At 46.7% G+C, this 27,153-nt stretch overlaps 1 protein-coding gene across 2 annotated transcripts; it reads left to right on the forward strand.

Annotated features, from left to right (window-relative positions):
* On the forward strand, positions 1-25,627 carry SYVN1 (synoviolin 1). 2 transcript variants are annotated; one of them, XM_005307888.5, is made up of 16 exons: positions 1-132; positions 7,100-7,248; positions 8,932-9,024; positions 9,493-9,645; positions 11,085-11,133; positions 13,263-13,366; positions 13,974-14,100; positions 15,238-15,337; positions 15,426-15,491; positions 16,174-16,290; positions 16,828-17,003; positions 17,647-17,805; positions 18,452-18,571; positions 18,828-19,014; positions 20,561-20,724; positions 21,156-25,627. In XM_005307888.5, the coding sequence occupies exons 1-16, from the start codon at positions 3-5 to the stop codon at positions 21,308-21,310; spliced, it is 2,049 nt and encodes a 682-aa protein (XP_005307945.2). In that variant the 5' UTR covers positions 1-2; the 3' UTR covers positions 21,311-25,627. The 2 variants fall into 2 exon arrangements, with proteins under 2 accessions (XP_005307945.2, XP_005307946.2); XM_005307889.5 differs by having other exon boundaries at positions 31-184.
* The last annotated feature ends 1,526 nt before the right edge of the window (positions 25,628-27,153 follow it).

Here is a 27,153-nt window from a genome sequence, read left to right on the forward strand (position 1 = left end):
GGATGTGTGCGGATGGTACATCCCAAACGGAAGTGAGGTGTCTCCTAGCTTCAGGACTTCCGGCGGAGGGAGGGGGGAGGCGCAGCTGGTTGTGGTGGTGGGTGCAGCAGCCTGAGGGGCTCCCGGATCTTGGTGAGTCCGGGCCGGGGAGACCGGGCGATGGACCGATTGGGGGGTGCAGCAGGTACAAAGGAGCTGGGGAACAAGGGGGCCTGGGGAGGGGCTGAAACCTGGGGAAGGAACAGTGGGAAGCGGGGTTGCTGGGGGACGTAGGGGCTTGGGGGAGGAGCTGAAACCTGAGGGACATAGGGAGCGAGGGGGGTGCTGGAAGGTCTGGAGAAGGGGAGATCGGATCTGGGTGGGCTGGCTAGGTGGTACGTGAGACCGGGGCTCGATCCTGGGCACCTGAATAAGGTGGATTTTTGGGGTGGAGTGGGCAAGTTAGAGCCTGTGTAGTAGGAGGTATCTGAGAAGCTGGGAGGGGAGTACTGGGATGTGAGCTGTTCTCGTTGGGGGAAGGTGGGGGGCAAAGATGCTACGAGGGGTAATAGAGCTCACATGGGTGGAGAGTGTCCTTTTATGGCTCCCTTGAAAGTGTCGGAGGTGGTGGGGATTCTTGTGTGTTTTGGTCACTCATATGGACTGGGGGAGAAGAGACCCTTAAGGAAATTGATACCCTCCCTTTCTTTCAATATTAAAAATGATGGGAGAGAACTTCTGAAGCAGCTCACATAGAAATTAACAATTCTTCCCTTTCCAAAGTATGTAACTTCTTTGCTTTCCCATCTCGATTCATGCTGTCTACAAACAAGGTCTTGTGTGCTCAGGATAGAAACTATAGATCCCACCTAATCACTCCTAGTACTTTCTGCAACAAAGGGGACTTGTTGGAGAGTCTTTGATCATGATTCACCTGTCCAACTCCCTCATAACACACTGTGCCAGCTATGATTCTACCCCTTCATCTCCGCATTGGCTGTGCTTTCAAAGATGCTCTGGGTCTGTCTGTCATATGCTCTCCCTTTCCCACGCTCTTCATCTGTTCTATCTGTTTAGACTGTAAGCTGTTTGGGGCAGGGTCTGTCGACTACTCTGTACAGTGCCCTGCATAATGGAGCCCCATTCTTGGTTGGCCTGTAGGCACTACTGTAATATACAGGATTAATAATGTATAGTCAGTGAAGTGCTTCCAGAGCCTTTGGTGTGAAAGACACTAATGAAATGTAAAATATATTCGTGAACTTGGTGTTATAAAAGATCCACTTCTAGCACATAAGTATTTAAAGAACTAAATTGTTTTAATGCAAGGTAGGCTGACTGAAGCTGTTTAGTATGGGACATGGAAATGACATCCGTATAAGAATCTCCAAGTGGTACTCCCTGACGCTTGAATGGATACAGGCTGTCAGCATTTCTGTTATAAGCTACTTGAAATGAAGGGTGTGCATGTAACTCCACTGTTAAAGTAACCTAAGTAGCTAGTCATGTGCAGGCTCAGAAACTGTTGTCTAACATTTTAACCACTACTCTGCCATCTGCTTTATATAGTTTAAATTATCTTAATCTAAACATGGCAATTATAATTCACAGGTTTAGGGGACAAACCAGTTCTGGTTGAAACTTAAGTGAAGAGAAAGATGTGGTCTCAAAAACTCATCTTATAAATAACTTCCGAAAAGGGGCAAGATATGGCCAAAGAAGCAATCTGGATCGCTAACTAAAATTCCACCGCCCTACTTGTGAAATGTGTGACAGCCTTAGAGCACGGAACTGCTTTATGTTCACACTTATGTGTCAGTGTTTTGCTTTGTTACAACATGATGCTTTAATGTTCTAGCACAGGAATGCTGCTAATTGGACTTGAGTATTTAAACATTCAGAAAGCACGGGTGTCTCTCAGTCTGGTCTGGTAGCTGGAAGATTTTTTTGTGAGATGGAATTCTGGGTTCTATGCCTGGCTCTGGAGAGAGAATGCTCTTTAGTTGCTAGAGCAGAGACTTCTGGGGAGCATGAGAGCTAATTCTCTTCCTTTGACTGCTACTGGCATATTTTATTATTTGTTATTGCGTTAGTGCCTCAAGGCCACATTGTGCTAGTTGCTTTTATACACAGAGTAAGAGCGAATACTTGCCCTGAAAAGTGTACAGTCTAACTTAAAAAAAGACAAAGGATGGGAGAGAAAAGGAAAGATTGTTATTCCTGACTTACAACTCAGGTACAGAATGATAGTGATGTGCCTTAGGTCAGTGGTTCTCAAAGCCGGTCCGCCGTTTGTTCAGGGAAAGCCCCTGGCGGGCCGGGCCGGTTTGTTTACCTGATGCATCCGCAGGTTCGGCCGATCGCGGCTCCCACTGGCCGCATTTCGTGGCTCCAGGCCAATGGGGGCTGCAGGATGTCGCGCGGGCTGGGGGATGTGTTGGCCAACCTTCCTGCAGCCCCTATTGGCTAGGAGTGGCGAACTGTGGCCAGTGGGTGCTGCAATCGGTCAAACCTGCGGATGCGGCAGGTAAACAAACCGGCCCGGTCCTCTAGGGGCTTACCCTGAACAAACAGCGGACCGGCTTTGAGAACCCCTGCCTTAGGTCACACAGCAAGTCAATGGCAGAACTGGGAATAGAATCCAGATCTCCTGAGTCCCAATCTGATGCTTCATAACTACAGAACCATCCTTCTTCTGACTTGCTTTGTGCCCGTGGGTCATGTGCTTTTATCCCCATCTGTAAGATGTGAATAATGTCCCCTCTTTCATACGACACTCTGAGAACCTTGGATGCAAGGTGCTAATCAGTGTGGGGAGGTAGTGTGGCCTCAGGGATAGAACAGATTGGGACTCAGGATACTTGGGTTCTGTTCCAGGCTCTACCACTCGTCTGTTGGTGATTGTGAGCAAATCACTTTCACCTTTCTGTGATTGTTTCCCCATCTATAAAATGCCCCTCCTTTGTAAACCACTTTGAGATCTACTGATGAAAAGTGTTATAAGAACTAGGTGGTATTAATATTTATTAATCAGGATACTGAATGTTGTCATGTGGCATATATCAGTGGGAATTTTACCACAGAGGTTTGCATAGTAGTTTGAGAAAAAACATTAACAAGACTTCTCTAGATGGACAGCATATAGAATTCAGAGATTTCAAGGCCAGAGTGGGCCATTGTGATCATCTAGTCCAGTGGTTTTCAAACTGCGGGTCACAACCCAATACTGGGTTGTGGAATGTAAGGCACTGGGTTACGGCGGCTCTGGTCAGCACTGCTGACCAGGCCATTAAAAATCCCTTCAGCGGTGCTGCCTGGCTAAGGCAGACTAGTCCCTACCTGTTCTGACACTGCGCTGCGCCCCGGAAGTGCCCAGCAGCAGGTCCGACACATAGGCAGTTGGGGGGTCATGGGGCTTCGCGTGCTGCCCCCGCCCTGAGCACCGGCTCCGCACTCCCATTGGCTGGGAAGGTGGTGCCTGCAGGCGAGATCTGCACAGAGCCGCTTGTGCGCCTCCGCCTAGGAGCTGGAGCTGCTGCTGGTCGCTTCTAGGGCACAGCACGGTGTGCAGTGCCAGGACAGGCAGGAACCCTGCCTTAGCACCTCCACTGCACTGCTGACCGGGAGCCGCCAACGGTAAGCCCGCTCCCCAATCCCCTGCCCTGAGCCCCCCCCCTTCATCCCTGGGCCCACTCCAGAGCCTGCACCCCTAGCCCAGAGTCCTGACCCTCTCCTGCACCCCTGCCCCAGCCCAGAGCCCCCTCCCATACTCTGAACCCCTCATTTGCACCCCAACTCTCTGCCCTAGCCCTGAGCCCCTCCCACATCCCAAACCCCTCATCCCGAGCTCTGTTGAGTCGTGGGCATCAACAATTTTCTTCAACTGGGTCGCCAGAAAAAAAGTTTGAAAACCGCTGATCTAGTCTGACCTTCTGTATGACAGGCCATAGAACTTCCCCAAAATAATTCCTAGAGCAGATCTTTCAGAAATAAGTCCCATCTGGATTTAAAAATCGCCAGTCCACCACAACCCCTGGTAAATTGTTCCATGGATTAAATGTCTTCACTGTTAAATATGTGCACCTTATTCAGTCTGAATTTGTGTAGTTTCAGGTTCCAGTCATTGGATCATATTAGACCAGGGGTTCTCAAACTGGGGGTCGGGACCCCTCAGGGGGTCGTGAGGTTATTACATGGGGGTCGCAAACTGTTAGGCTACTCCCCAAACCCCGCTTTGCCTCCAGCATTTATAATATTAAATATATTTAAAAGTGTTTTTAATTTATAAGGGGGGTTGCACTCAGAGGCTTGCTATGTGAAAGGGGTCACCAGTACAAAAGTTTGAGAACCACTGTGTTAGACCTTTGTTTGCTAGATGGAAGAGCCCATTCTCAAATATTTATTCCCCATCTAAGTACTTACAGAATGTGATCAAGTCACCCCTTAACCTTCTCTTTGTTAAGATAGATAAATTGAGCTCCTCGAGCCTATCATATAAGGCATGTTTTCAAATCCTTTAACCATGCTCATGGCTCTACTCTTAACCCTCTCCAATTTATCAACATTCTTGCTGAACTGTGAACATCAGAACTGGACACAGTATTCCAGCAGTGGTCACGCCACTGCCAAATACAGAGGTAAAATAACCTCTCTACTCTTATTCAATAATCCACTGTTTATGCATCCAAGGATTGCATTAGCCTTGTTGACCACAGTGTCCTAGTGGGAGCTCTCGTTTAGCTGATTATCCACCATGAATCCAAAAAATTTTTCAGCCACTGCTTCCCCCATCCTGTATGTATGGCCTACATTTTTTTTATTCCTGAATGTGTATATTTACTAGGGCTTGTCAGGCAATTAAAAAAATTAATCGCGATTAATTGCATGATTGATTGCACTGTTAAACCATAAGAGAATACCATTTATTTAAATATTTATTTCAATTATAATACAGAATACAAAGTATACAGTGCTCACTTTATATTTTTATTTCAAATATTTGCACTGTAAAAAACAAAATAAATAGTATTTTTCAATTCACCTAATACAAGTACTGTAGTGCAATCTCTTTATCCTGAAAATTGAGCTTATAATGTAGAATTATGTCCAAAAATAACTGCATTGTTTTATTTTTGAATGTAAAACTTTATAGGCTACAAGTCCACTCAGTGCTACTTCAGCCAACCACTCAGACAAAACAAGTTTGGTTACAATTTGCAGGAGATAATCTCGCCCTCTTCTTGTTTACAATGTCACCTGAAAGCGAGAACAGGCATTCGCATGGTACTGTTGTAGCCGGCGTCACAAGATATTTACGTGCCAGATGCGTTGATTCATATGTCCCTTCATGCTTCAGTCACCGTTCCAGAGAACATGCGTCCATGCTGATAGTGGGTTCTGCTCGATAATGATCCAAAGCAGAGCAGACCGATGTATGTTCATTTTCATCATCTGAGTCAGATGCCACCAGCAGAAGGTTGATTTTCTTTTTTGGCGGTTTAGGTTCTGTAGTTTCTGCATTGGAGTGTTGCTCTTTTAAGACTTCTGAAAGCATGCTCCACACCTCATCCCTCTCAGATTTTGGACGGCACTTCAGATTCTTAAACCTTGGGTCGAGTGCTGTAGCTATTTTTAGAAATCTCACATTGGTACCTTTTTTGCATTTTGTCAAATCTGCTGTGAAAGTGTTCTTAAAACAAACATGCTGGGTCATCATCCAAGCCTGCTATAACATGAAATATATGGCAGAATGCGGGTAAAACAGAGCAGGGGACATACAATTTCCCCCCCAGGAATTCAGTCACAAATTTAAAAAAAAAAAAAAAAAAAAAAAGAATTAAATTAAACGAGCATCATCTGCATGGAAGCATGTCCTTGGAATGGTGGCCGAAGCATGAAGGAGCGTACGAATGTTTAGCATATCTGGCACGTAAATAATTTGCAACACTGGCTACAAAAGTGCCATAAGAACAAAAGCCTGTTCTCACTTTCAGGTGACATTATAAAGAAGAAGCAGGCAGCAGTATCTCCCGTAAATATAAACAAACTTGTTTGTCTTAGCGATTGGCTGAAAACGAAGTAGGACCGACTGGATTTGTAGTCTCTAAAGTTTTACATTGTTTTGTTTTTGAGTGCCATTATGTAACAAAAAAAACTACATTTGTAAGTTACACTTTCACAGTAAAGAGATTGCAGTACAGTACTTGTAGGAGGTGAATTGAAAAATACTATTTCTTTTGTTTATCATTTTTTACAGTGCAAATGTTTGTAATAAAAATAATATGAAGTGAGCACTGTACACTTTGTATTCTGTATTGTACTAGAAATCAGTGTATTTAAAAATATAGAAAAACATCCAAAATATTTCATAAATGTTAATTGGTATTCTATTGTTTAACAGTGCGATTAATCATGATTGATTTTTTTGAGTTAATTGCGTGAGTTAACTGCGATTAAGTGACAGCCCTAATATTTACATTTAACTGTATTAAAATACGCATCATCCAGATTGCTCTATATCAGTGACCTCATCTATCTTCTTCATTAATTGCCACTCCCCCAAATTTTGTCAGCTGAAAACTTTCAGTGATGATTTAATGTTTTCCTCTAAGTCATTGATAAAAATGTTTAATAGCATAGGGCCAAGAACCAATCTCTTGGTTGACGTGTTCTTTGCTCCCAGTCATAAACTATTGCTCATTGATGCTGTGTGGCTGTTTAAGAGCTTCCCTGTCCCACCCGGAGGTGGCTGCATGGAATGGTTCTTTTATTTGTAAAGTGCTTTGGTATCCTTTGATAACTATTTACATCCAGGTTAAAGGAAGTTTGCTGTGTGATCACCTAGTGTTTGGTAGGCATTTTGCAGACAAATATCGGAAGACAAAGTCCATGGCCTGGTGGGAACTTACCAGTATGGGAGGCCAAGAACAAAGCAGATGGAGAGGGGGAATGTACTGAAAACTTTAAGCCAAGAAGCAGCAAACTAAGTACCGCAATGATCCACTGACCCCTAAAAATGCAAATTTGGTGGCTCTTTTGTTGCCTTAGGTGACGTGAAGGCAGCTACGGCTTTATTCTATATCTCTAAACCATATGCTCATGTCTGTCTTCCCTCTCCCAGGTCGTTGGGCTGGGGAGATGTTCCGAACGGCAGTCATGATGGCTGCCAGCCTGGCTCTGACATCGGTGGTAGTGGCTCATGCCTATTACCTGAAGCACCAGTTCTACCCAACAGTGGTGTATCTGACCAAATCCAGCCCCAGCATGGCAGTAAGTATGCAGTCCATGGGCTGCCCAGGTTGTGGGGAGGAGAGCAGGTTGCTCTGATAATGGCTCAGCCTGTCAACTATTGGTATTTAACTTGCACTGCTACAGTGGCCATCCAAAGCCATGTGGAAGTGATCTGTCTCCGGGGGATTGGTAATGAGAGCTAATCTTTGAACTCCCAGTTTGGTAGTTACTGAAAGTCATTCCTGTTTGGTGCTGATCAGTGGAATGAATTTCATGGGGCCTTGCCCACTTTGTGAATCCAAGCCGCAATTAACCCTGCACAGTTGGCACTAATTGTGTCCCCCTTACTGTCAATATCAGCAGAGGGAGTGTGAATTGAGTGTGACATGGAATTGAAGCTTTCCTCTTACAGGGAGGGCTCTGGTATGTTGGTGGGATGTGGTATAGAAACAGGAGCAGCAGTAATGCAAACTCCTGTCAACGCAGTCCTTTTAACAGGTGCTGTATTCCAATCCCTGGAAACAATTTGTTATGCAGTGCCTCTACATTTACACGGGGAGCGGAGGACATAACATTTTCAAGAGAGCTGAAATCCAGGGTTATTTTGATACAGAGCAGAGCCAAATCCTGAACAGTCTTGGGCTGTCTCATTTCATCCTTGGGTTGATTAACTCTTGAGTTGGAGGCTCAGGAGTTGAGGTCCCAAATGAATCTGGATTGACTGCTCTGGAGCCTCTCTCACTCTGTTTATTCCAAGGATAGGTACAGGATTGCCAGCAGTAGGGCAAGTATTCCATACTGATCCACCAGTGGGCTTTAGCCCTGCCTGGAGGGAGTTCTGTCTCCATGGCCTAATGTGTATTTAACCACTCTACTCAGTCTTCCAGCAAGGATGCTAATAAGTGCAAACTGTGATGGTGACTTCTGTGTGAGGTTGGCATCCATCTGCTAGGGAATGGACAGAGTCCTGTCCCTCTCCTCCTACCCTCAAATTACTTCAGGGAGCACTGGACAGCATTCAAATGAGTCATTTCTCTTTATCAATGTAATTCAGTGGCTCTTTTTTCAGTTCACTTCTGCTTTCTATTCCCCCAGGGTCTGTTGACCAAAACAAACACTTCCACGCTACAGCAGTTGCTGAGCCAGTAGTACTCGGAACAAACTACTGCTTTAGTGTGGGAAATATATAGAAGTATGTGTGCATGTAACTGACTCCACAGCTGGCTTGCAAAATTCTAGCTAAATTTGGAAAGACTCATTAATCTGTTTTCAGTTGGGCTTTTTTAACATACATAGTAACATGCAGGTGCAAGTGGGGTAGAAATGTGTACATCTCACCAATTCTCCACAGTAACCAAAGTACCTTCAAAATACAAATTCCAGGCCCCAGGGTACACAGATCTCACACAGCCTGAAGGGCATTAGAATGTTGTGAAGGGGTTAACTGAAAACTAGCCGTATGTTTCCTTGGGGATGGGAAATAAGATGGGAAAGTGTTATGTGCCTTGAAAGTGGACAGAGGACAGTCATAACTGGTAAAAGTAGATCCCTTGAGTGTTGTAAATCATAGACTTTAAGGATGGGAAGGTCTGATCTAGGCCAGAGGGGGTTCTGCAGGATTGTTCTCTCCAGCCTTTTCTTTTGGTCTGGTTTGGTTCATAAGCTGTAGTATGTGAGTGTTTGTTTCTTTTGGTTCAATCTCTCCCTTTCCCTTCCCTGCAGGTTCTCTACATTCAGGCTTTCGTTTTGGTTTTCCTCCTGGGCAAATTCATGGGGAAAGTGTTTTTTGGCCAGCTCCGAGCAGCAGAAATGGAGGTGAGTGAGGCCTCTGGCAGTTGTAACTGATTACTTGCAGCACAATCTTATGTTGCGTGACGAAGGTACACAGTAGCAGAGGGTTGCTCTGAGAGCTGCATTGATTGTAAGTTGAATGGGATTTTGATGCTGAGCATAAAATCATATCTATCTTTGGTACTTGCATGACCCCTGTTACCAGAGTGTCTGAGCATCTGTCTTGAGTATATTTATCCTCCCAACATCCCTGTGAGGCAGGGCATTGCTGTTACCCCATTTTACAGAACTGTGGTACAGAATTTGATACCCAAGTGCTCTGAGAGCCTCCGAGGGAAAGTGGTGGAGTGCAAAAGAAAATGCTTTCCTTTAAAAATTGGGACATAAAAGAATAAGTTCCTTCTCCTCCTCCCTTCAGTACTGAGAACTAAGATGAGCGGTATGTGGGGAACTGGGACAGTGCTGCTAACTCTCTCTCTCTCTCTCTTTCAGCACCTACTTGAGAGATCATGGTATGCGGTCACAGAAACTTGCCTGGCCTTCACCGTCTTCAGAGATGACTTCAGTCCCCGCTTTGTGGCCCTCTTCACACTCCTCCTGTTCCTCAAGTGCTTCCACTGGCTTGCTGAGGACCGGGTGGACTTTGTAAGTGTGACATGCTGCTGGGCAGGATACCAGATTGGGGTTGGCTGCCATCTATCTGGGGAGTCATTCAGTGATCTTGGTAACAAACAAGGATCTGTCTATCTAAGCTACTTCTGTGGCCTTCTGAGAGATGAAAACACTTGTCGCTGTGCTTTGGTTGTCACAGCATAGTGTGTCCTGTGTGTAGGGAGCATGGAAGCAGATCCTTTTGTGTCCTCTGCTTGTTCTACTTTCATTTTTCTCATTAGTGCTTCTGCAATTGCCCTTTGGGCCAGGCTTGTCAGGATTATTTCACTGTTTTCTTGTCTTATAAGCTCTCTGAGATAGGAGCCATCTTTTTGTTCTGTGTTTATACAGTGCCTAGCACAGTGGAGGCCTGCTCCATGACTGGGGCGCCTAAGGTTCTAGAGCAGTGTTTCTCAAATGCGGCCACCAGGGGATGTTCTTGCGGCCACAGCCTCCTGGGTGGTGGTGGTGGGGGCAAAGCAGCAGCCCTGCCCTGGGGGCTGCCAGCAGTGGTTGGGCCCTGTCAGCCTCTGGAGACAGAAAAGCTGGAGGAGCAGACAGACGGTGTGATTTCCCCACCTTCCCAGGGGTGATGAGGTTGGTGTGGTGGGTGGCAGGCTCCACCTATGGGGTTTTGGGCTCCATCCTCGGGCCCTGTCTCCTGGGCATGGGGCTTTGGGCTCCATTCCCTGGCTGTGAGGTGACGAGCTCTGGTCCCGAGCTCACCCTCCCCAATCACCGCTGGCCCCTGCTGCCTCCCCAAGTGCCCCATCGCCTCCATAACCACTTCCCCATCCAGGGTTTAATTTGTCCCTGGGCTTGCTGGGACTGAGTAAATTTGCTGTGAAATGTGATATTTGTATGTTTGTTAATATCACTTTTCACAGCAGACTTACTAGCTAGCAAGTCTTGGGGTGGGGGGAGGGGGAGACAAAAACATACAAAGCACCTTATTTGTATTTCCATTCTGTTTAGGTCCAGTAAAGGATAGAGACAACTGTACATTATTTTTATTACTGAGTCTGCAAAAAACTCTACATACATAAATTACAATGATTTGGACCTGTATATGTGCATATTTATTTGTTTTTCCTAAAGAACGGCCACCAGCAAGAGTTAGGTCACCAAAAATTTGTTGAGAACCCCTGTTCTAGAGTAATACAAATAGTAAAAGCGCTGACTCCGTAGAGCTAAAGTAGCTCAGTACCTCGAAGTGCTCAGCACTTTTGCAGGATCAGCAAGACACTGTGATGCCAGCAAACAAGGAACCAGCAAGACACAATGATGATGCTTGTGGTGTAGAAACCAAGATGGATAGAAAATAAAATTGGCCTATTGGTCTACATCAGTAACTCTTTACAGTTCAGAATGCAGAGAATGGAGTTTTGGAAAATTGGGTGGAGAGTCCTAAAAGTTTGTTCATCTCTTCCCAGATGGAGAGGAGTCCAAACATCTCCTGGCTCTTTCATTTCCGCATAATCTGTAAGTGCCTTTATTTTATTCCCTTTGTCTATCCTCCCCTGTTCTTGTTTCTCTCCCCTCTTCCCCCCCATTACAATGTAATTGCCATACTGGGTCAGAGCCCAGCACCAGATGTTTCAGAGCAAGGTGCAAGAAACACTGCAGTGTGGCAGATATGGGATAATCTACCTGCAAGGGAAGTCTTCAGACAGCAGGATTGATTCAGCATGTTAATACATCTGCTTTGTGATGTGAGAGCAGTTGCTTCAAATTCTCTTTAGATCATATGTGGAATCTCATTTTCCTTGCCTAGTTCTGGTCCTCGAGAGACTGTTTTGATAGGACCTAATATGTTTCTTATCTCTGAGATTCACAGATCTCTGTAACAGGCTTAGTCCCCATTTTCCAAAAACAATCATACAATTCACCCTCAACAATCTATGATGGGAATTCAGGACTTGAATAGCAGGAGATGCAGCTGGTCAGGACTGAGAGTATTGTCAGATCTGTTTGTACTGGAGAGTCCAGGGCAGGATTAGTAAGGGGGGGAGTGAGGCTGCAGGTCAGGATTGAGTGGCATTGGTAGAGTTGTGTATGTGGGTGAACCCAAGGCTGGAATAGCAAGGGGACTGCAGATCAGGACTGAGGGGCATCAGCCGAGCGCTGTGGGGCTCAGGGGGAGCTCAGGGTTGGAATAGCAGAAAGCTGTGGGTTGGGATTGAGGGGCATTGACAGAGCTGAGAGTCAGGAGTCCAGAAGTGGTTTAACAGGGAGTGCAGCAAGTCAGGATTTAGAGGCAGTGGCAGAACTGTGTGTTAGGAGGGAGAAAGTCCAGGACTAGACTAGCAGGGAGTGCTGTGGATCAGAATGGAGAGGCATAGAGAATGCAGGACTGGAGTAGCAGGGGATGTAGTGGCTCAGAATTGTGGGGCAGTGGTAAGAGAGGATCCAGGATTGGAATGTGGGGGCTGCAAGCCAGGATTGAGGGGCTTTGGCAGAGGATTGTGGGAATGGATCAACTCTGGAATAGCAGCCCTGGAGGCGCATTGGCAAAGCTGTGGGTGAGAAGCTTGCTAACCTCTGCCTGCACTGTTAATAATTAAAATGACTTTGTGAGTAAGTGTTACCCATGTAGAGGGAAGGATGTGGAGAAATCATTAAAGCAACAAAGTTTAATGAAGGCATGACGTGGCTTGATACCTGACACAAATCTCCTAGGGGAGAACGGGGCAGGGGTGGGGGAGAGTTTCTTTATTCTGAACATTTCCTCTCCAGGACTCGATGAGCAGCAACAGCTGGCCAGGAAAGATAATTTCAGAAGATAATTTGCATGTGACAGGCTAAATTCGCTAATGTAAAACCCCTTCTCATTTGTGCAGTTGAGTGTGAGACTGTTCAGAGTCGATAACCTTGTCAAAACAGTATGTAATGTCTTCCAGAAGGCCTTTTATGGATTAGATTGCTTTGTTCAGTTCTGGGTTGGAGCAGAGCAGCTGTTTAACAGCTCACAGCAACCTAGTTGAGGACAGGACATCAAGGAGAACCCTGTAGCTAACTAAAACTTCAGGAAGGAAGAATGAAACTATGCAGCACGCTGCGGTTAACACGCTGACTCGTGCAAGAAAGTGCCATGGGAAACTGAAGCTGGGGTTTTCAGAGGACCCTAAGGGACCCATTGAGATGTGTTTGTGCTGTGTGATGGGGTCCAGATCTTGACTTGGGCTTTGTTGTAATATAAATATCAACGTTTGACATCCCGCATGGCTTTCATCCCATGCAGTTTAGAGTTTGAAATGTTCAATTACTTCCACGTGGCACTTGCCTAGTGCTTCCCAATCCCCTGTGAGACGAGTTAGTCCTATTTTACAGATGAGGAAACTGAGACATGAAGCGACTTGCCCACAGTTACACAGTGAGTCAGTGGGAAAATTAAGGTTATAACCCAAGAATCCTGGCGCTCATACCTATACTCTGACTACTAGATAACACTCCATTTCCAGTGTTGGAAATAGATTGTAGGAGTCCTGGCTCCTAGCCTTATGCTTAAGTCACCCCCTTCTTTACTTCTGTCAAGCCTTCCCCATGTGTACCCTAAATCACAGCTCAGTATTGTAATTCCAGTGTCTAACCTCCCTTCTTTCTGTGTCCAGCTCTGATGCTCTTGTTGGGCGTCCTGGATTTCCTGTTTGTCAGCCATGCCTACCACAGCATCCTCACCCGGGGAGCCTCCGTCCAGCTGGTCTTTGGGTTTGAGGTATGAAATGTGTCTGCCTGTGTGGCAAGGAGGGAGGGAGGAATATTTGCCTTGTTCTGCTACTTACAATGCATCACAGAGCTTTGATTTGCAGTAAGCCAGTGGGGCTGACTAACCATCCAGTGCTTCAGAGTTCTCTCGGCAGCAAGTGGATTTTGGTCCCTTTCCTTTGTGGTTCTGTTTATTTCTCCAAAAACAGAAGTTATGCATATCAGCCAAGTCCTTTCCCCTGCCCTGAGATTTCTGATGGAGACCATCTGCTCCATGCAGGTCTGGTTCCCCAGGCCTTCTGCCTTCAAGTTAAAGTGAGTCTTTACTCCCTTCTGCTTAGGCTTTCCTCCAGCCTGCTTCCTGTAGGGTTGCACTCCCAGGCTATCTGCCAGGGAGCTAAGGAGAGCCTCCCTACTCCTTCCTTCTCTCCCTGAACTCAGGCTGCCTTTTGTATCCGTGCAGGCCTGGCTCAGAGACACCAGTTTCCTACCATATGATTTGGTCCCTCACCTGGAGAGGTGGGCTGACCTTGGCACAGGGTACAGATGAGTTCTAACGCCTTTAAAAGATTAGCTCATCCTGTTACATGCCTCTTATTTCTTTTCTGCCCCCACAGTATGCCATCCTCATGACCATGGTGCTCACAATCTTCATAAAGTACATTCTGCATTCAGTCGACCTGCAGAGTGAGAATCCATGGGACAACAAGGCCGTCTACATGCTGTACACAGAGCTCTTCACAGGTACACTCTCTCTCCCCAGCTCTGGATAACAGCTAGCTCCTTCCATAGCCCAGTGGGGACTTGTGTGTTCTCCCATGTGAACATCTATCAGCCATGGGAGCCTGAATTGTGGTGCTATATGGGGCCTTGTGCTAGAGCTCTTCATAGGAGCATGGTTGGGAGGGGTAGTTTGTAGATGGTCTCACCACTTCATTGATCAGTTGAAGGGAAGAAAGTGGGATTGAAATGGAGCTAAGTAGCAGCTGTGTTTGTAAGAGAAGCCTGTGGTGATCCAAAATCATTTAATATATATCATTAAAACTAAGGGCAAGTCTATGCTACAAAATTAAGTTGACCTAAGTTATGTCGACATACAGCCACCGCAGTAATTGAATCGGTTGTACACGTTCACACTACGCTTATTGCGTTGGCGGTGCGCGTACTCACCAGGAGTGCTTGCACCGATTGAACTGTCAGTGTGGGGCATTGTGGGACGGTTTCTGAAAGGCAGTAACAGTTGATACTGCATCAACTTAACTACATCAACGTAGGCGCTACGCCTTTCGCAGAGGTGGAGTTATTAAGTCAGTGTAGTGGGGGAGTTACATTGATGGGAGCTACATTTTAGGGTAGATGCTTACGGAGTTAGGTTGACGTAAGCTGCCTTATGTCGATCTAACTCTGTAGTGTAGACCAGGCCTAAAATGCTGATGGCTTGGTCAGATTGGAATCAAAATGTGGATTTCTGGAGGCCACAGTGGGTTGGTTTGTGCAGGCATTGTGGACTGGTGGCTAGAGCAAGGAAGATGGGGAGTCAGGATCCCTGGGCTTTATCCCCAGCTCTGGGAGGGGAGTTAGAGCAGGGAGGAACTGGGAGCCAAACTCCAGAGTTCTATTCCCAGCTCTGGGAGGGGAGTGCAATTGAGTTACTAGAGCCTCCTGGGTTCTGTTCTTAGCTTGGTCATTGACTCACTGTGTGACATGGGGGAGCAAATTGCTTCTTTTCTGTGCCTCTTCTCCACCTGTAAAATTGAGGCACTTCCCTGCCTCCTGGGGTTGGATGTGGGAGTTCGTTAGTGTTTAAGGGCAATGAGATCCTCCGAGTAGAGGCACACGAGAGAGAAAGAGAGAGAACTAATCTCTCTCCTTCCTCCTCAGGCTTCATTAAAGTGCTGCTGTACATGGCCTTCATGACCATCATGATTAAAGTGCACACTTTCCCTCTCTTCGCCATCCGGCCCATGTACCTGGCAATGAGGTAAGATGTCGCTGGGGTAGTGTGTGTGTGTGTGTGTGTGTGTGTGTGTGTGTGTGTACACACTCCAGCAATTTGTGTGTCATTTCAGGCAGTTCAAGAGAGCTGTGACTGATGCCATCATGTCACGCCGCGCCATTCGCAACATGAACACTCTGTAAGTATCCAGTTGGAGAGAAATTGCTTCTATAGAGTGAAATCTGTTACAGTAGGGCCTAAAGGCATTGGGCAGGGCACCGCACAGACCCCTCACCCCCTCAACTGGGGTGGGGAGGACCACATTGAGCCAGGCGCTGCACAGAGACCTAGGGAGATGGCGCTTGTCCCAAAGAGTTTACATTTGAAATAGACAAAGGGTGGGAGCAGGAAACAGGCACAGAGAGGGGAAAGAACTTGCCCAAGGTCAGTGGCCGAGCTGGGAGTAGAATCCAGATTTCCTGACTCCCAGTCCAGTCCTCTGGCCACAAGACCACACAGCCATGTTTGCAATGAATCTCTCTGGCCCTTTAAGCTTCATTAATACAGGAGAAATCCGCATTAGAGCAGTCTGGCTTAAGATACTCAATCCAGTGTACAGCTTGTTAGAGGCCTAGTAGGTCACAGCTTATCTAGCGCAACCCCTCAGTCCTGTCCCATCCAGTTTGGAGTGCCCTGGGCAAGACGCCTTCCCTTGGGGGTGGGTGGACTGTCTCACATAGATCTCCCTGCTATCCAACCTAAATTTCCCTTTGCTTAATTATCTCTGTTATAGCCCCCGCTCCTTCATTGGCATCACTGCCCTTGTACATATTCTCTGATGATCTACGTTACTGCCTCTTAAAACTCTACTGCCTCCCCAGATATCCTGATGCCACTCCAGAAGAGCTTCAGGCCATGGATAATGTGTGCATTATCTGCCGGGAGGAGATGGTGATGGGTGCTAAACGCCTGCCATGCAACCACATATTTCACACCAGGTGAGGAAAAGCTAATACTTCTGCCCACGCAGCTGCTTGCAGATGGCTTTCTTTGTGGTGTGGAGTTGGATTTTCATGCCTTCGGCAGCCAAGCCTTGTCCTTGTATACTTGAGAAGCCAGGGCATGGTAACTTCCTCCTTGCTGCATGGTGCCAGGGAAGAATCTAACAACTAAAAAGGATTTGTAAAGGAATTCAGCCCCCTCTGCTGTAGATCACTGGTTCCAATCTATCTCTTCTCAACTGTGAGGCCTGGTCTTTGCTGTCTGGAGACCTGTGAGTTGGTGGCTCCAAGTTTGGTCCCTAGCAAGCAGGTCCATGTAATAAATACCATCTCTGTCGAGAAGCCATGGATTGAATGGGTCTACACAGGCTGAAATCTCTTCTCTTCTCCATCTACCCATGGCAAGAGTGAGAAACAATAACAGGGGAGGGCGTCTCCAGCTAATTGTCGGGACTGTGTGTAAATCCTATGCCCTGAAAAGGTAACCTGTTTAATGAGCCAATCTTAACCAGGTGGCCTCTGCCCCCTCCACAGCTGCCTGCGTTCCTGGTTCCAGCGGCAGCAGACCTGCCCCACCTGCCGCATGGACGTCCTCCGTGCCTCCCTCCCCACTCAGTCCCAAACGCCACCCGAGCAACAGGAGCAAGCACAGCAGCAGCAGCAGCAGCCACCGCCGCACCATACTCCACTGATTCCCCAGCCGCCTAACTGTGAGTACAGCTTCTCTGGACACCAAGCCAGCAGGGCTGAGCAGTTTCTCAGTAATCCTGTCCTGATGCCATTCATTCCAGATGGAAATCACTGCAGCCACCTCCAGGGTGAGGTGCAGCAGCTGTTGATACTGGGACTCCTTACCCAGCATTGAAAAATTGAAGTGTATTACTATGTTGTACTACTGAATGTACCTTGTTTGGGCCAAACTCTGCCTTCAGTTATACACACAACATTACAATGCATTGGGCCATATGGGAGTAACCAAAGACATTTGGCCTTTTAGCTTCTCTGTCATTAGAAGGAAAGTAAGAGCATAGTGTAATGGAGAGGGTTTGTGTAATTCTTGGAGCAACAGACTGGGAATCAGGACTCCTGGATTATTCCCCCTCCAGAAGCAGGAACAGATAGTCCTGTGGCTGGAGCCGGGTGTGGGGGTGCTGAGAATCAGGACTCCGCTCTGTCACTGTGCATAAGTGTACCTCTGTAAAATGGATAGTACACTGACCTACCTCCCCTGAGGCTTTTTTAATGTCACAAGTGCCTTGAGCCCCTTGGCTGGAAGGTGCTGGAGAAATGTAATGTCTGTCTGGCATCTCTTCTCTATGGGTCACCCACCCACTTCTCTCCTTCACTCCGCAGTCCCCCAAGGAATCCTGCCCCCGTTTCCTCCTGGGATGTTCCCTCTCTGGCCTCCCATAGGTCCATTTCCTCCAGTGCCTGGTGTCCAACCACCCAACAATGCAGAGAATCCCTCTGCTGCTTCCAGTGCACCCTCCACTTCAGGCATTCAAACAACAGGTGAGAAGCCACAGAGTCTAACCTTCTCCTTCATGCCACCACTGGGATAGGCTTCCCTCTCACTGCCCCGCCAACATACTTCAACTGTGACCTGCTTCTGGTTCTCCCCGGCCCATTTGGTTCTAGACCTGTAAATTGAGACTGCCAGCAAGGAGGCCAGTTATACCAGTCGTGGGTTTGGACAGAGACTCACCAACAGACCACAGAGTTGCCACAAGATGAAAACAGCTTTGACACTATTGATCTGCGGCTGGTCCCCTAAAGGGGAAAAGACCCTATATCCCATTGGCTGGCTCAGGAGGTCAGGAAATCTCCCCAGTCTGGGGCTGGATTGGAGCTGGTGCCCCTAGAGAGAAAAAGTTCTGTATTTCCACACACCCCACACCCAAGTAGCTAGTCTCCACCCCTGGGCCAGGTTGGAACTGGCACCCCTAGAGATGAAAGGCTTTATATCCCCTTACCTTCTTGACATTATTTTATAGTGTGGGATTAACTAACATTGACCCGAGAAAGATACCCAAGTGTTGTGTGTTTGAAGACATGCTGAAACCTCATTGGCTATGTGTAAAGCGGTGGATGGGCATAAATGTACCATGACAGTTTAACCAGGCTGCTATCTCTTCTTTGTTCCCTTCACCCTCTGCAGCAAGTACCTCGAGACCTGGTGGTGATTCAGCATCTGGATCTGACACTGCCCCTGTGGGAGCAGTGCCTGGCTTTCCCTTCCCTCCCCCGTGGATGGGAATGGCATTGCCACCTCTATTTGGTAAGCTTGGGTGGCTTCTTCCATCCAGGGCTGGATGGGGGAAGGAAGTTCCTCTACTGGGAGCATGAGGAGGGAGAAGAAAATATCCAAACTTTGTCTCTAAGGGCCAAATTAGCAACTTGCCAAGAGCATGGTCATATCTTCTTCAGTAAATTGATAGATTTCACCGCTAATTAAAACCTTGTCCATTGGAGAGGGAGTCAGGAAGCTTGCCTTGAGTCCTCTCTTACAGACCATCTGTTTTCCTTCTGAACAGGCTTCCCTCCCATGCCTGTGCCACCCGCCGGGTTTGCTGGGTTGACAGATGAAGAGCTCCGTGCCATGGAAGGCCATGACCGGCAGCATCTGGAAGCCAGGCTCCAGTGTCTGCAGAACATCCACACGCTCCTAGATGCAGCCATGTTACAGATAAACCAGTATCTCACCGTTCTGGCGACCATTGGGTAACTATCAGTAGTGTGGCAGGGTGTGAGACCTTGTACTCTATCGGACACATGGTGCAACCACTGACTTGACCATAATCCATCCAGCTCTGTGTTGGATCCATCTAGCTTAGTGACAGCATATTGTATTGCCATGTGATTCCAAACTGCTGGCTCCCTGTCCTCACAATGCTAAAAGTGGGTGGTCTTCATTGGTGATAACAGGTGCCCAAGGCTTGTACCACCAATGTGGAGCCTAGGAGATAGAGTGCTGGTCTGGGACTGAGGAGACCTGTATTCTACTCCAACTCTGCCACTGGTCTTGAGTTTCCCCATCTGTAAAATGAGAATAATTGTACTGACCACCTTTGTGAAGTGCTTTGAGATCTGCTGATGAAAACTGCCATGTAAGATCTAGGGATTATGTACAAACCTCAACCCATGACGTAGGTCAGTAACCATCTGCATGGTGCAAATGGGGGTCCTGAAGCAGAGCGGTGGAGAAGCTATTGCCATAGATAGCTTCTCAGAGCAAGGGTGAGAACTCAGGAGTTTCGGTTCCTGGTAATACCTCCTTTTTATAGCACTGAGTAGATACTTTAAGGCCTGCTTGCTTATATGGAAAATTAGCACTGAAGTGTGGAGATGCCCTTATTCCTATCCTTGGGCAGGAATAAGCCTGCACTGGAAGATGCAGTTGCACTTGCACTCAGGCCAAGATTCTGCTCACCACCCTGTGAAAGGAAACATGGGCTAGGAAAGCAGAGTTTGGAAGCCAGAAGTGTGTTCTTGTGGCTGACACTGTACTGGGACTCTGATCAGGGTTCAAGTCCTGGCTCAGCTACAGATATCCTGTGTGAGTTGGGGCACTTCTCTCTCTTTGCCTTAGCTTTGCTATACATAAAGAGAAGGGTGGTAATCCTTTGTGTCTCATCCATTTAGATTGTAAGCTGTTCTGGGCAGGAGCACTCTTTTTATTACACTAGATAAACAGGGAGGGAGGGATAGCTCAGTGGTTTGAGCATTGGCCTGCTAAACCCAGGGTTGTGAGTTCAGTCCTTGAGGGGGCCACTTGGGGATCTGGGGCAAAATCAGTACTTGGTCCTGCTAGTGAAGGCAGGGGGCTGGACTCGATGACATTTCAAGGTCCCTTCCAGTTCTAGGAGATGGGATATCTCCATTAATTATTATTATTATTTATTAATTAGATTCAAAAAGGGCTTGGATATGGATATCAAGAATATTGAGTTTGTCATGACAGCAAAAATTTTGGAGGGGACATTGAACTTCCTACTTCATTGCTTAAGCCAATGTGGGAGGGGCAGATTACCCTATATCTGCCTACTGTGAGGTTCTTGCACCTGATTTTGAAGCACTTGGTCCTGGCCATTGATACTGGACTAGATAGACCAAGGGTCTGATTCAGTCTGACAGTTCTTTTGTAAAGTTTTGTTAGGGCCCTGATCTCATCTGGGGCCTCTAAGTGATAGTATACTACAAAGAATTAATCATGGTCTGTTTATAGCTCTCCACGTTGTAACCCTCTTCTGGCTTCCCCTCTGGACAGGTCACCCCGTCCTACGCAGCTGCCAAGCTCCCTAAACACTTCGACCTCCTCTCAAGAGACACCCACCAGAGAATCCACCACTTTCAATTCACCCGACAGTACCTCTTCCCCAGGGACCTCTCCAGCAGTGGCAGCAGTGGAACCAGACTCAACAGGTCAAACAGGTAGACGGAAGTCCTCCTTGTTGTAGGACCTTGTAGTGCGAAGCCTCACGGTTTCGCTGTTAGCCACATGGTCTAGGAACAAGACCTAACCCATTCCCTAAGGAACCTTACAGAGAGAGCCAGAAGTTGTAGTAACAGGCTTTAGCAGCTGATGGCACTTGGCTGCACCATGTTCATCCTAGGTGCAACACATCTACTGACTGTGCAGGGTACAGCTGCATCCAGGATAGGCAGCATCTGTCATGCTGGTGTGTGTCCCAGCTGAGGGTTTGCTGCTGAATGAGACAGGCCAGGTGGCTGTCCCTTTAAGTGCTAATGGACACATTTGGCTGTCCTAAAGTAGTGGTTCTAAGTCCCTTAGGAGCGTGGGGAAACAAAGGAATCTGGTGGATGTCAACCTCTGATGATTTCCTCCCCCGTTGCTGTCTCAGATGATCCATCTGGATTGGTGGGTGCAGAGGGATACACAGAGCCAGCCGGGCACGAGGAAGAAGAGGAGCAGCCTTTACCTGGGGAGCCTGACACAGCTGAGCTTCGCAGGCGCCGGCTTCAGAAACTGGAATCCTCCTCTCCCCCTTCCCATTGACACCCCTCCTACCCCCCTTTCCTAAGTACTTTGTCTTGCCTGGGTTACCGTTTGACACTGACTTTTTCTTTTGAAAAGCAGTGTGTGCGGTGGTGGTTGGGGATGCAACAAGAGAAATGAGACTCTGCCATCGCTCTGTTTAGAATGTTCTAACCTGCACCAAGTGCTGACTTGACATGAGAGTGCTAGGGCCGCTATGCTGGGGCTCAGAATTGACTCTTTAATCTGCCATGGTTTCTAATTTAAAAACAAAAACAACAACAAAAACCCACCACCCAGTCTGCAGCTGTCCTCTCTCTGATGTGCAGATTCAGTCATACCCACCTGTGCACTAACTGTTCTAATTCCAGAGCCTTCACAGCAGCATTCCCTGAAAAGCAGGGTCCTTCTACAAAACACGATGCACAGGGCTGAGGTGGTCAGACCCCAGGGACTTCCGTGGTGTGCCACTTAACTGCAGTGGGCATATCTATCGTTTAGAAAGCTGCCCTTCCTCCCCCCATCCGCCTAACAGGAGTTAGGTGGCAACTTTTCAAAATAGTTCTCTTCTGCTTTAACCGGGTTCTTTCTACCTCTGTGGCATTCATGTGGCGGCTGGCCTCCATCCTCAAGCAATGCCTTCTGGGCTCATCCTAACAATGTTAATGTCTAGCTGAAGGAAGTCCATAAGAAACATGCTCCCATCATGAAAGGGGGAAAGACGTGTATTTCCTTAACAAACTACCCATGGAAGGATACCTGTAAGTGAGCAGTGTCTCAGCTTTATATGTAGGAGCAATGTATGTAGGTGACTCAGTTCAAGGTGAGAGGAGTTCATGAAACACACTTGTCGTCCCCTGCTAATACTCAGCCAGAACTCCCAAGACAGTTAAGCCTAAGGATGGCAGGATCCAGACCCTAGGTGTTTCTGGTAGTCATTGCTAGTTTGGCTTGGTTTGTGGTGGGGTAAAGTTAAAACGTCAACCATCGCTTCTGCTTTATACCTTTTTTTGAATTTATTTGTGTTGAGTGAGGAGCACTGAATGGAGCAGTGGACGCTGTGGGAGAGTTCTGAGATTGCTTTAACGTCCATTTTTAACTTTATTTCCTCTCTGCGTGCTCTAGTGTGGGTGGAGATCAACATTCTGCATCATCTGAAGAAGCCCAGTGGGGGCTCTCGCAATCTAGAATTTAACTTAGTGCAAATGACTTCAGTATTGATCACAAACTGTGATGCTTAAAGAGTTTTATCCAAATGGCATTGGGATGATCATCTTAGAAGGGGATGATCATGCAGTTAAAACCCCTCCCCTGGGTTATACTGCTCAAATATTCATCCCAGCAAGAACAACATCTTCTGGATGTAGAATGGAGTCTGCTAGACCTTTGAAACCGGAGTATTGATTTGCCTGTGTTTAGCAATGAATCTATGCTGATGGCACAGATAGCAAAGAATTTAGAAGTTAGTCAGATGTAGTTAAATATTCCCCCCTTCTCTGTGCCCCACGACCAGAGAAGCACTTGTCATGTTTCCCGTATCGAAGAATTGGAGAAATTGCAGTAGCCATGGCTACTCAATGACACTTCTGGCCTTTGATACTCTCTAATGTTGGAGCTTTCACATGCTTTATTCATCATAGTGACACTTTAATTGCTAAGGAGTTGAGAGATGAAATGCCTCTTCACCTCCAGTCTTACTTGGAAGCGAATGAGCCAACCTCATCCTTTTGTGATTCTACTTAAGTCCATGCTTTTATGCCTGGGATGAAAATGGCTTATTGGCCAGGTTCATGTTGTTCTGTCTGTATGCAGGCCACGGTCCCGTAGCCATCTTCTGTGAATTGTTCCCATGGATCTTGTACAGCTCCTGGCACCACCATCAGGTTCTCTAAGAGCTGCTTTCAAGACACAAAACAGTCACCTCTGCTCTTTATTCTTTTTTATAGCAGTGGCCTAACAACTTCAGAAGAGTTTATTAAGGGTTGAATGGACTCTTGTTGATTGACAGTATTAGTGGTGGAACTCCTATAGGAAAATACCTTTACTTTGGATAAATAAGTAGAAACTTCCCATTAGCAATGAGACCCTGCTCATCCAGTCTGTTTTACTACCAAGACTCTGTAGGTCAATTAAAGGACATTAGGCTAATTGATATAAGAACATATGACTTTATGGGTTTGTTACTTGTAGCACCTTCACATATGTTAGATTTTTAGTAACTCCTCTGCAATCTGTCCAGCCTAGTTCTTTCCCCAGATCCTTGCTTGCATACCAACGCACCTTAAAAGACTAACACCAAATTCAAAAATTTTTGGATTGATGTAAGCAAGCAATTAAAGCGTGGTTATGGACCATGAGTTTGTTCAGTCTGTTAGTAATCAGCTGGAAAAGGCTCTTGGCTACCTTGGCCATTACGATAGGCTACTTCTGTCCCTTTTTGTGTGAGCCTATATAATTTTAAAAACAGGACAAATAGGTTAAGACAACAGGCAAAGATATTAAAGTCCTTAAACACTGTGTTTCAAAAATGTAATTTGAGAGGACTAATATGACTTGTAATTGTTTGACACGTCTCCTGAGTGTAAGTCATGACGGGGGATCACTTAAATGACTTAGGAGCACCAGTCCTGTTGACTTTCAGTGGGACTGGCGGTCCTAAAAGTCCCCGAGTGATTTGAAAATCCCATCCAATAGAGTGATGTGAACTCACATACCTAATGCAAACATAATACAGTATACGCACCCCTGTATCTAAAGGGATATCAGCTTAATGGGGAACTAAGCCATGGGCTGGATTTAGATAGGAGAGGTAATGAAGGGTTAAGTAAGCATTTTTAGTATAAGGAAGATGCTCTACAACAGGCAATAGATTACATTATAGAACCAGCACTGAATGAGTCCTAAAATTCCTGTCTTCCCCTCCCCTCCCCACCCAAAACCACAAAAATTGTGTGCGTGGTGACCCTAAACCGTTGTTTGCTAGTCAGTTTACTTTAATTCAGCAGTTGGTATAACCCTTCAGTGCTTCTCTTTAAGTGGCTTCTAATCATACACCTATCTCAGGGAAACAATCCAGAGACTGCACTTAAGGGTTGTAAATTCAGTTGTTAATTGAGTTCCTTCTGAAGAAGGGCAAAAGTAGTTAAAGATTTATATTTTTAAAACATAGATCTGTGTTTTTGTTGGAGGCACATCAGGATTACAATACTGGTTTGGATGGGAGTCCCAGCCACCGAGAATTAGAACTGAGCATTGAGGATGGGAGTGGGTGACTGTGACAAGGGATGGTGATATCTGGCAGACAGCTAGGATCCTGGTGTTCTGGTGGGGAGAGGGTATCAAAAGGCAGCCAGGTTGCATATCACTTTGTAGCAAGACAGTGGGCTAAACTTGCATTTGGTGTAATAACTATGCATTCCCTCCCTTCTTTATATCCAAACCTTAAGAAAGAAAAACTTGGTTTTAAGAAAGACCAACAACAAAAAGCATGAGTAAAATCCATACATAAATGCAGACTCCTCTGTGAGTGTGGATCGAGAACCTCCTGTTCTCTGGCCATGGAACATGAAGTAGTGAGAGACTGCATTTTTTTCTTTTTTAAAGGGTGCTGCATGCTTGGAACATGTGCATTTCCTTCAGTGAGCAGAGAGGCCTTTTCTTCATTCTATAAAGGGATGATAAGATCAGTCAACTCAGAATTTGAAATGTGGTCCTCATATATCCTGTTTGATTTTTAATGCTGAGGGTCCCCTCCTCCATGCCCCCAAAATAACTTGTTTGGCTCCTTACCAGAAATAACTATGGTAATATGAGGAACTCTGCAATAACAAGCCAGCCTACATAAACATCTTTAATTCAGTGCTGGGTGTGCGGAAGAGGAGAAAACTTGGTCTCATACTTCCAGCGATTGCTTAAAAGGTGTTTTTGTTTTTTGTTTTTTAAATATGCCATATGTCCTGTTTAAAATTAAATTGTTTGAATTTAAAGGTGGGAATAGTTTAGGGAAGCATCCATATTTTATGTTTTCAATTTCAATAAAATGACTATTTAGCAGAGGATGTGCTAAACTGTGCCACACATTCCATGATATTTGCATCATTTAGGAGTTTATTTACATACATAAATGAAGAGGAAAATACATAAATGGGGAGACCATTGGGAAATGTTCATGGCCTATATTCATCCCAATGGTTTCCTTTAACTTCTTTCATTGTTTTGTGTGTTGCAGAGTTGTGTTGGAGGTGAAGAGGGTTTGGATAATTATTTAATTTGTAAATATTGTGTACATTTTTAATAGCTTAAATTGTATATACAGCAAAATAAAACTTGCTTTAAAGATGGTGTAGTGCTGTGATAGTTTTGGAGGGGAAGCGTTAGGCAGCCTTGCCTACAAGTGGTGATACCAACTCTCCCTATAGTAAGTACACAACCCTACTAATCCATTGCCTTCCTTAAGTGACTGAAGATGATTTAATACTGAAAGCAGGCACAAAAGTGGTAGGATGCCTGATTTTCCTACATGGTTCTGCCCTTACTGCGGGGGAAATGAGGGAGGAGGCCAGCACCAAGTTTTGTAACTTCTTTGTTCTTCTAGGGTTACCATATTTAACAAATAAAAAAAGAGGACCCTCCACGGGGCCCTGGCCCCGCCCATTTCCCACCCCCAGCCCGCCCCTTCTCCGCCCCAACCCCGCCCCTTCCTCCCTCCCACTCCCAGCCACGCGAAAAGGGCTGCCCGAGCGCTACCGGCTTCATGGTTTGCCGGACAGCCCCCAGACCCTGCGCCCTCGGCCGGAGCTTCCCCAGCGCAGCTGGAGCCCGGGAGGGGAAGCGCCCGCCCGGGGGCGCAGGGTCTGGAGGCTGCCCGGCAAACCGTGAAGCCGGTAGCGCTCGGGCTTCGGGCGGCCCCCATGCCTCCGGACTCTGCGCCGCTGGAGCCCGGGAGGGGAAGTGCCCGGCCGGCGGCTGGGGTCCGGAGGCAAGGGGGCTGCCTGAAGCCCATAGCATTCGGGCAGCTCGGCTCTTAAACAGAGCCGAAGAGTCGGGAGGAGCAGAGTAGCCGCGGGAGGGGAAGTGCCCGGCCGGCATTTTCCCGGACATGTTCGGCTTTTTGGCAATTCCCCCCGGACGGGGGTTTGATTACCAAAAAGCCGGATGTGTCCGGGAAAAACCGGACGTATGGTAACCCTAGTTCTTCAGTTTACATTTCTGTAAAATGAGGATAATAGTTACCACCTGGCCAATGCCCTAGAGTAGGGGTAGTCTATGTTTTGTCAAGGTCCAAATTTCTTGGTCAAAGGTATAGTCAAGGCCTCCAGAGAAAATAATAATATAAACCCAACAATAATAAGTAAATAAGATTTCAGGGTCTATTCAAAAGTGTTTGGTGATCCCCAGTCCACCTATTGACTACCCCTGCCCGTGAGTAACATAAGGCTTAATGTTGCAAATACAAAGTGTAACACTGATAGGTTTAGGTGCCTCCCTTCGTCTCCAGCTCACAAACGCCTGCGGTGGTGGCAAGTGGGAGATTCTTAGGCTATGTCTACACCACCGCGGTAAGTCGACCTACGCTACACACCTCCAGCTATGCGAATAACTCGACATACCTTAGGTTGAGTTACCATGGGGTTGTTGGGAGTAGAGTACAGGGGTCAACTGCAGAGCGATCTGCTGTTGATGTTGCAGGTCTTCACTAGACCTGCTAAATCAACTGCCGGTGGATTGATCCCATAGCCTTGATCCCGATTGTAGGGTAGATATAGCCTTAGCAACTTGGTGAAAGACAGGATAGAGTTAATCTTCTTTACTTCTCCTGCAGACTACATGTGGAGACTTCACACAGTGGCAAAGGAGTCCATTGG

Source organism: Chrysemys picta, chromosome 7 (assembly GCF_011386835.1).
Source record: "Chrysemys picta bellii isolate R12L10 chromosome 7, ASM1138683v2, whole genome shotgun sequence".
NCBI classification, from domain to species: domain Eukaryota; kingdom Metazoa; phylum Chordata; order Testudines; family Emydidae; genus Chrysemys; species Chrysemys picta.

Coding starts and splice junctions, on each gene's coding strand:
- SYVN1 (XM_005307888.5), top strand. CDS start 3: ATGTGTGCGGATGGTACATCCCAAACGGAAGTGAGGTGTCTCCTAGCT. Junction 9,646..11,084: donor CTGAGGACCGGGTGGACTTT/GTAAGTGTGACA, acceptor ATCTCTTCCCAG/ATGGAGAGGAGTCCAAACAT. Junction 15,492..16,173: donor ATTCGCAACATGAACACTCT/GTAAGTATCCAG, acceptor CTGCCTCCCCAG/ATATCCTGATGCCACTCCAG.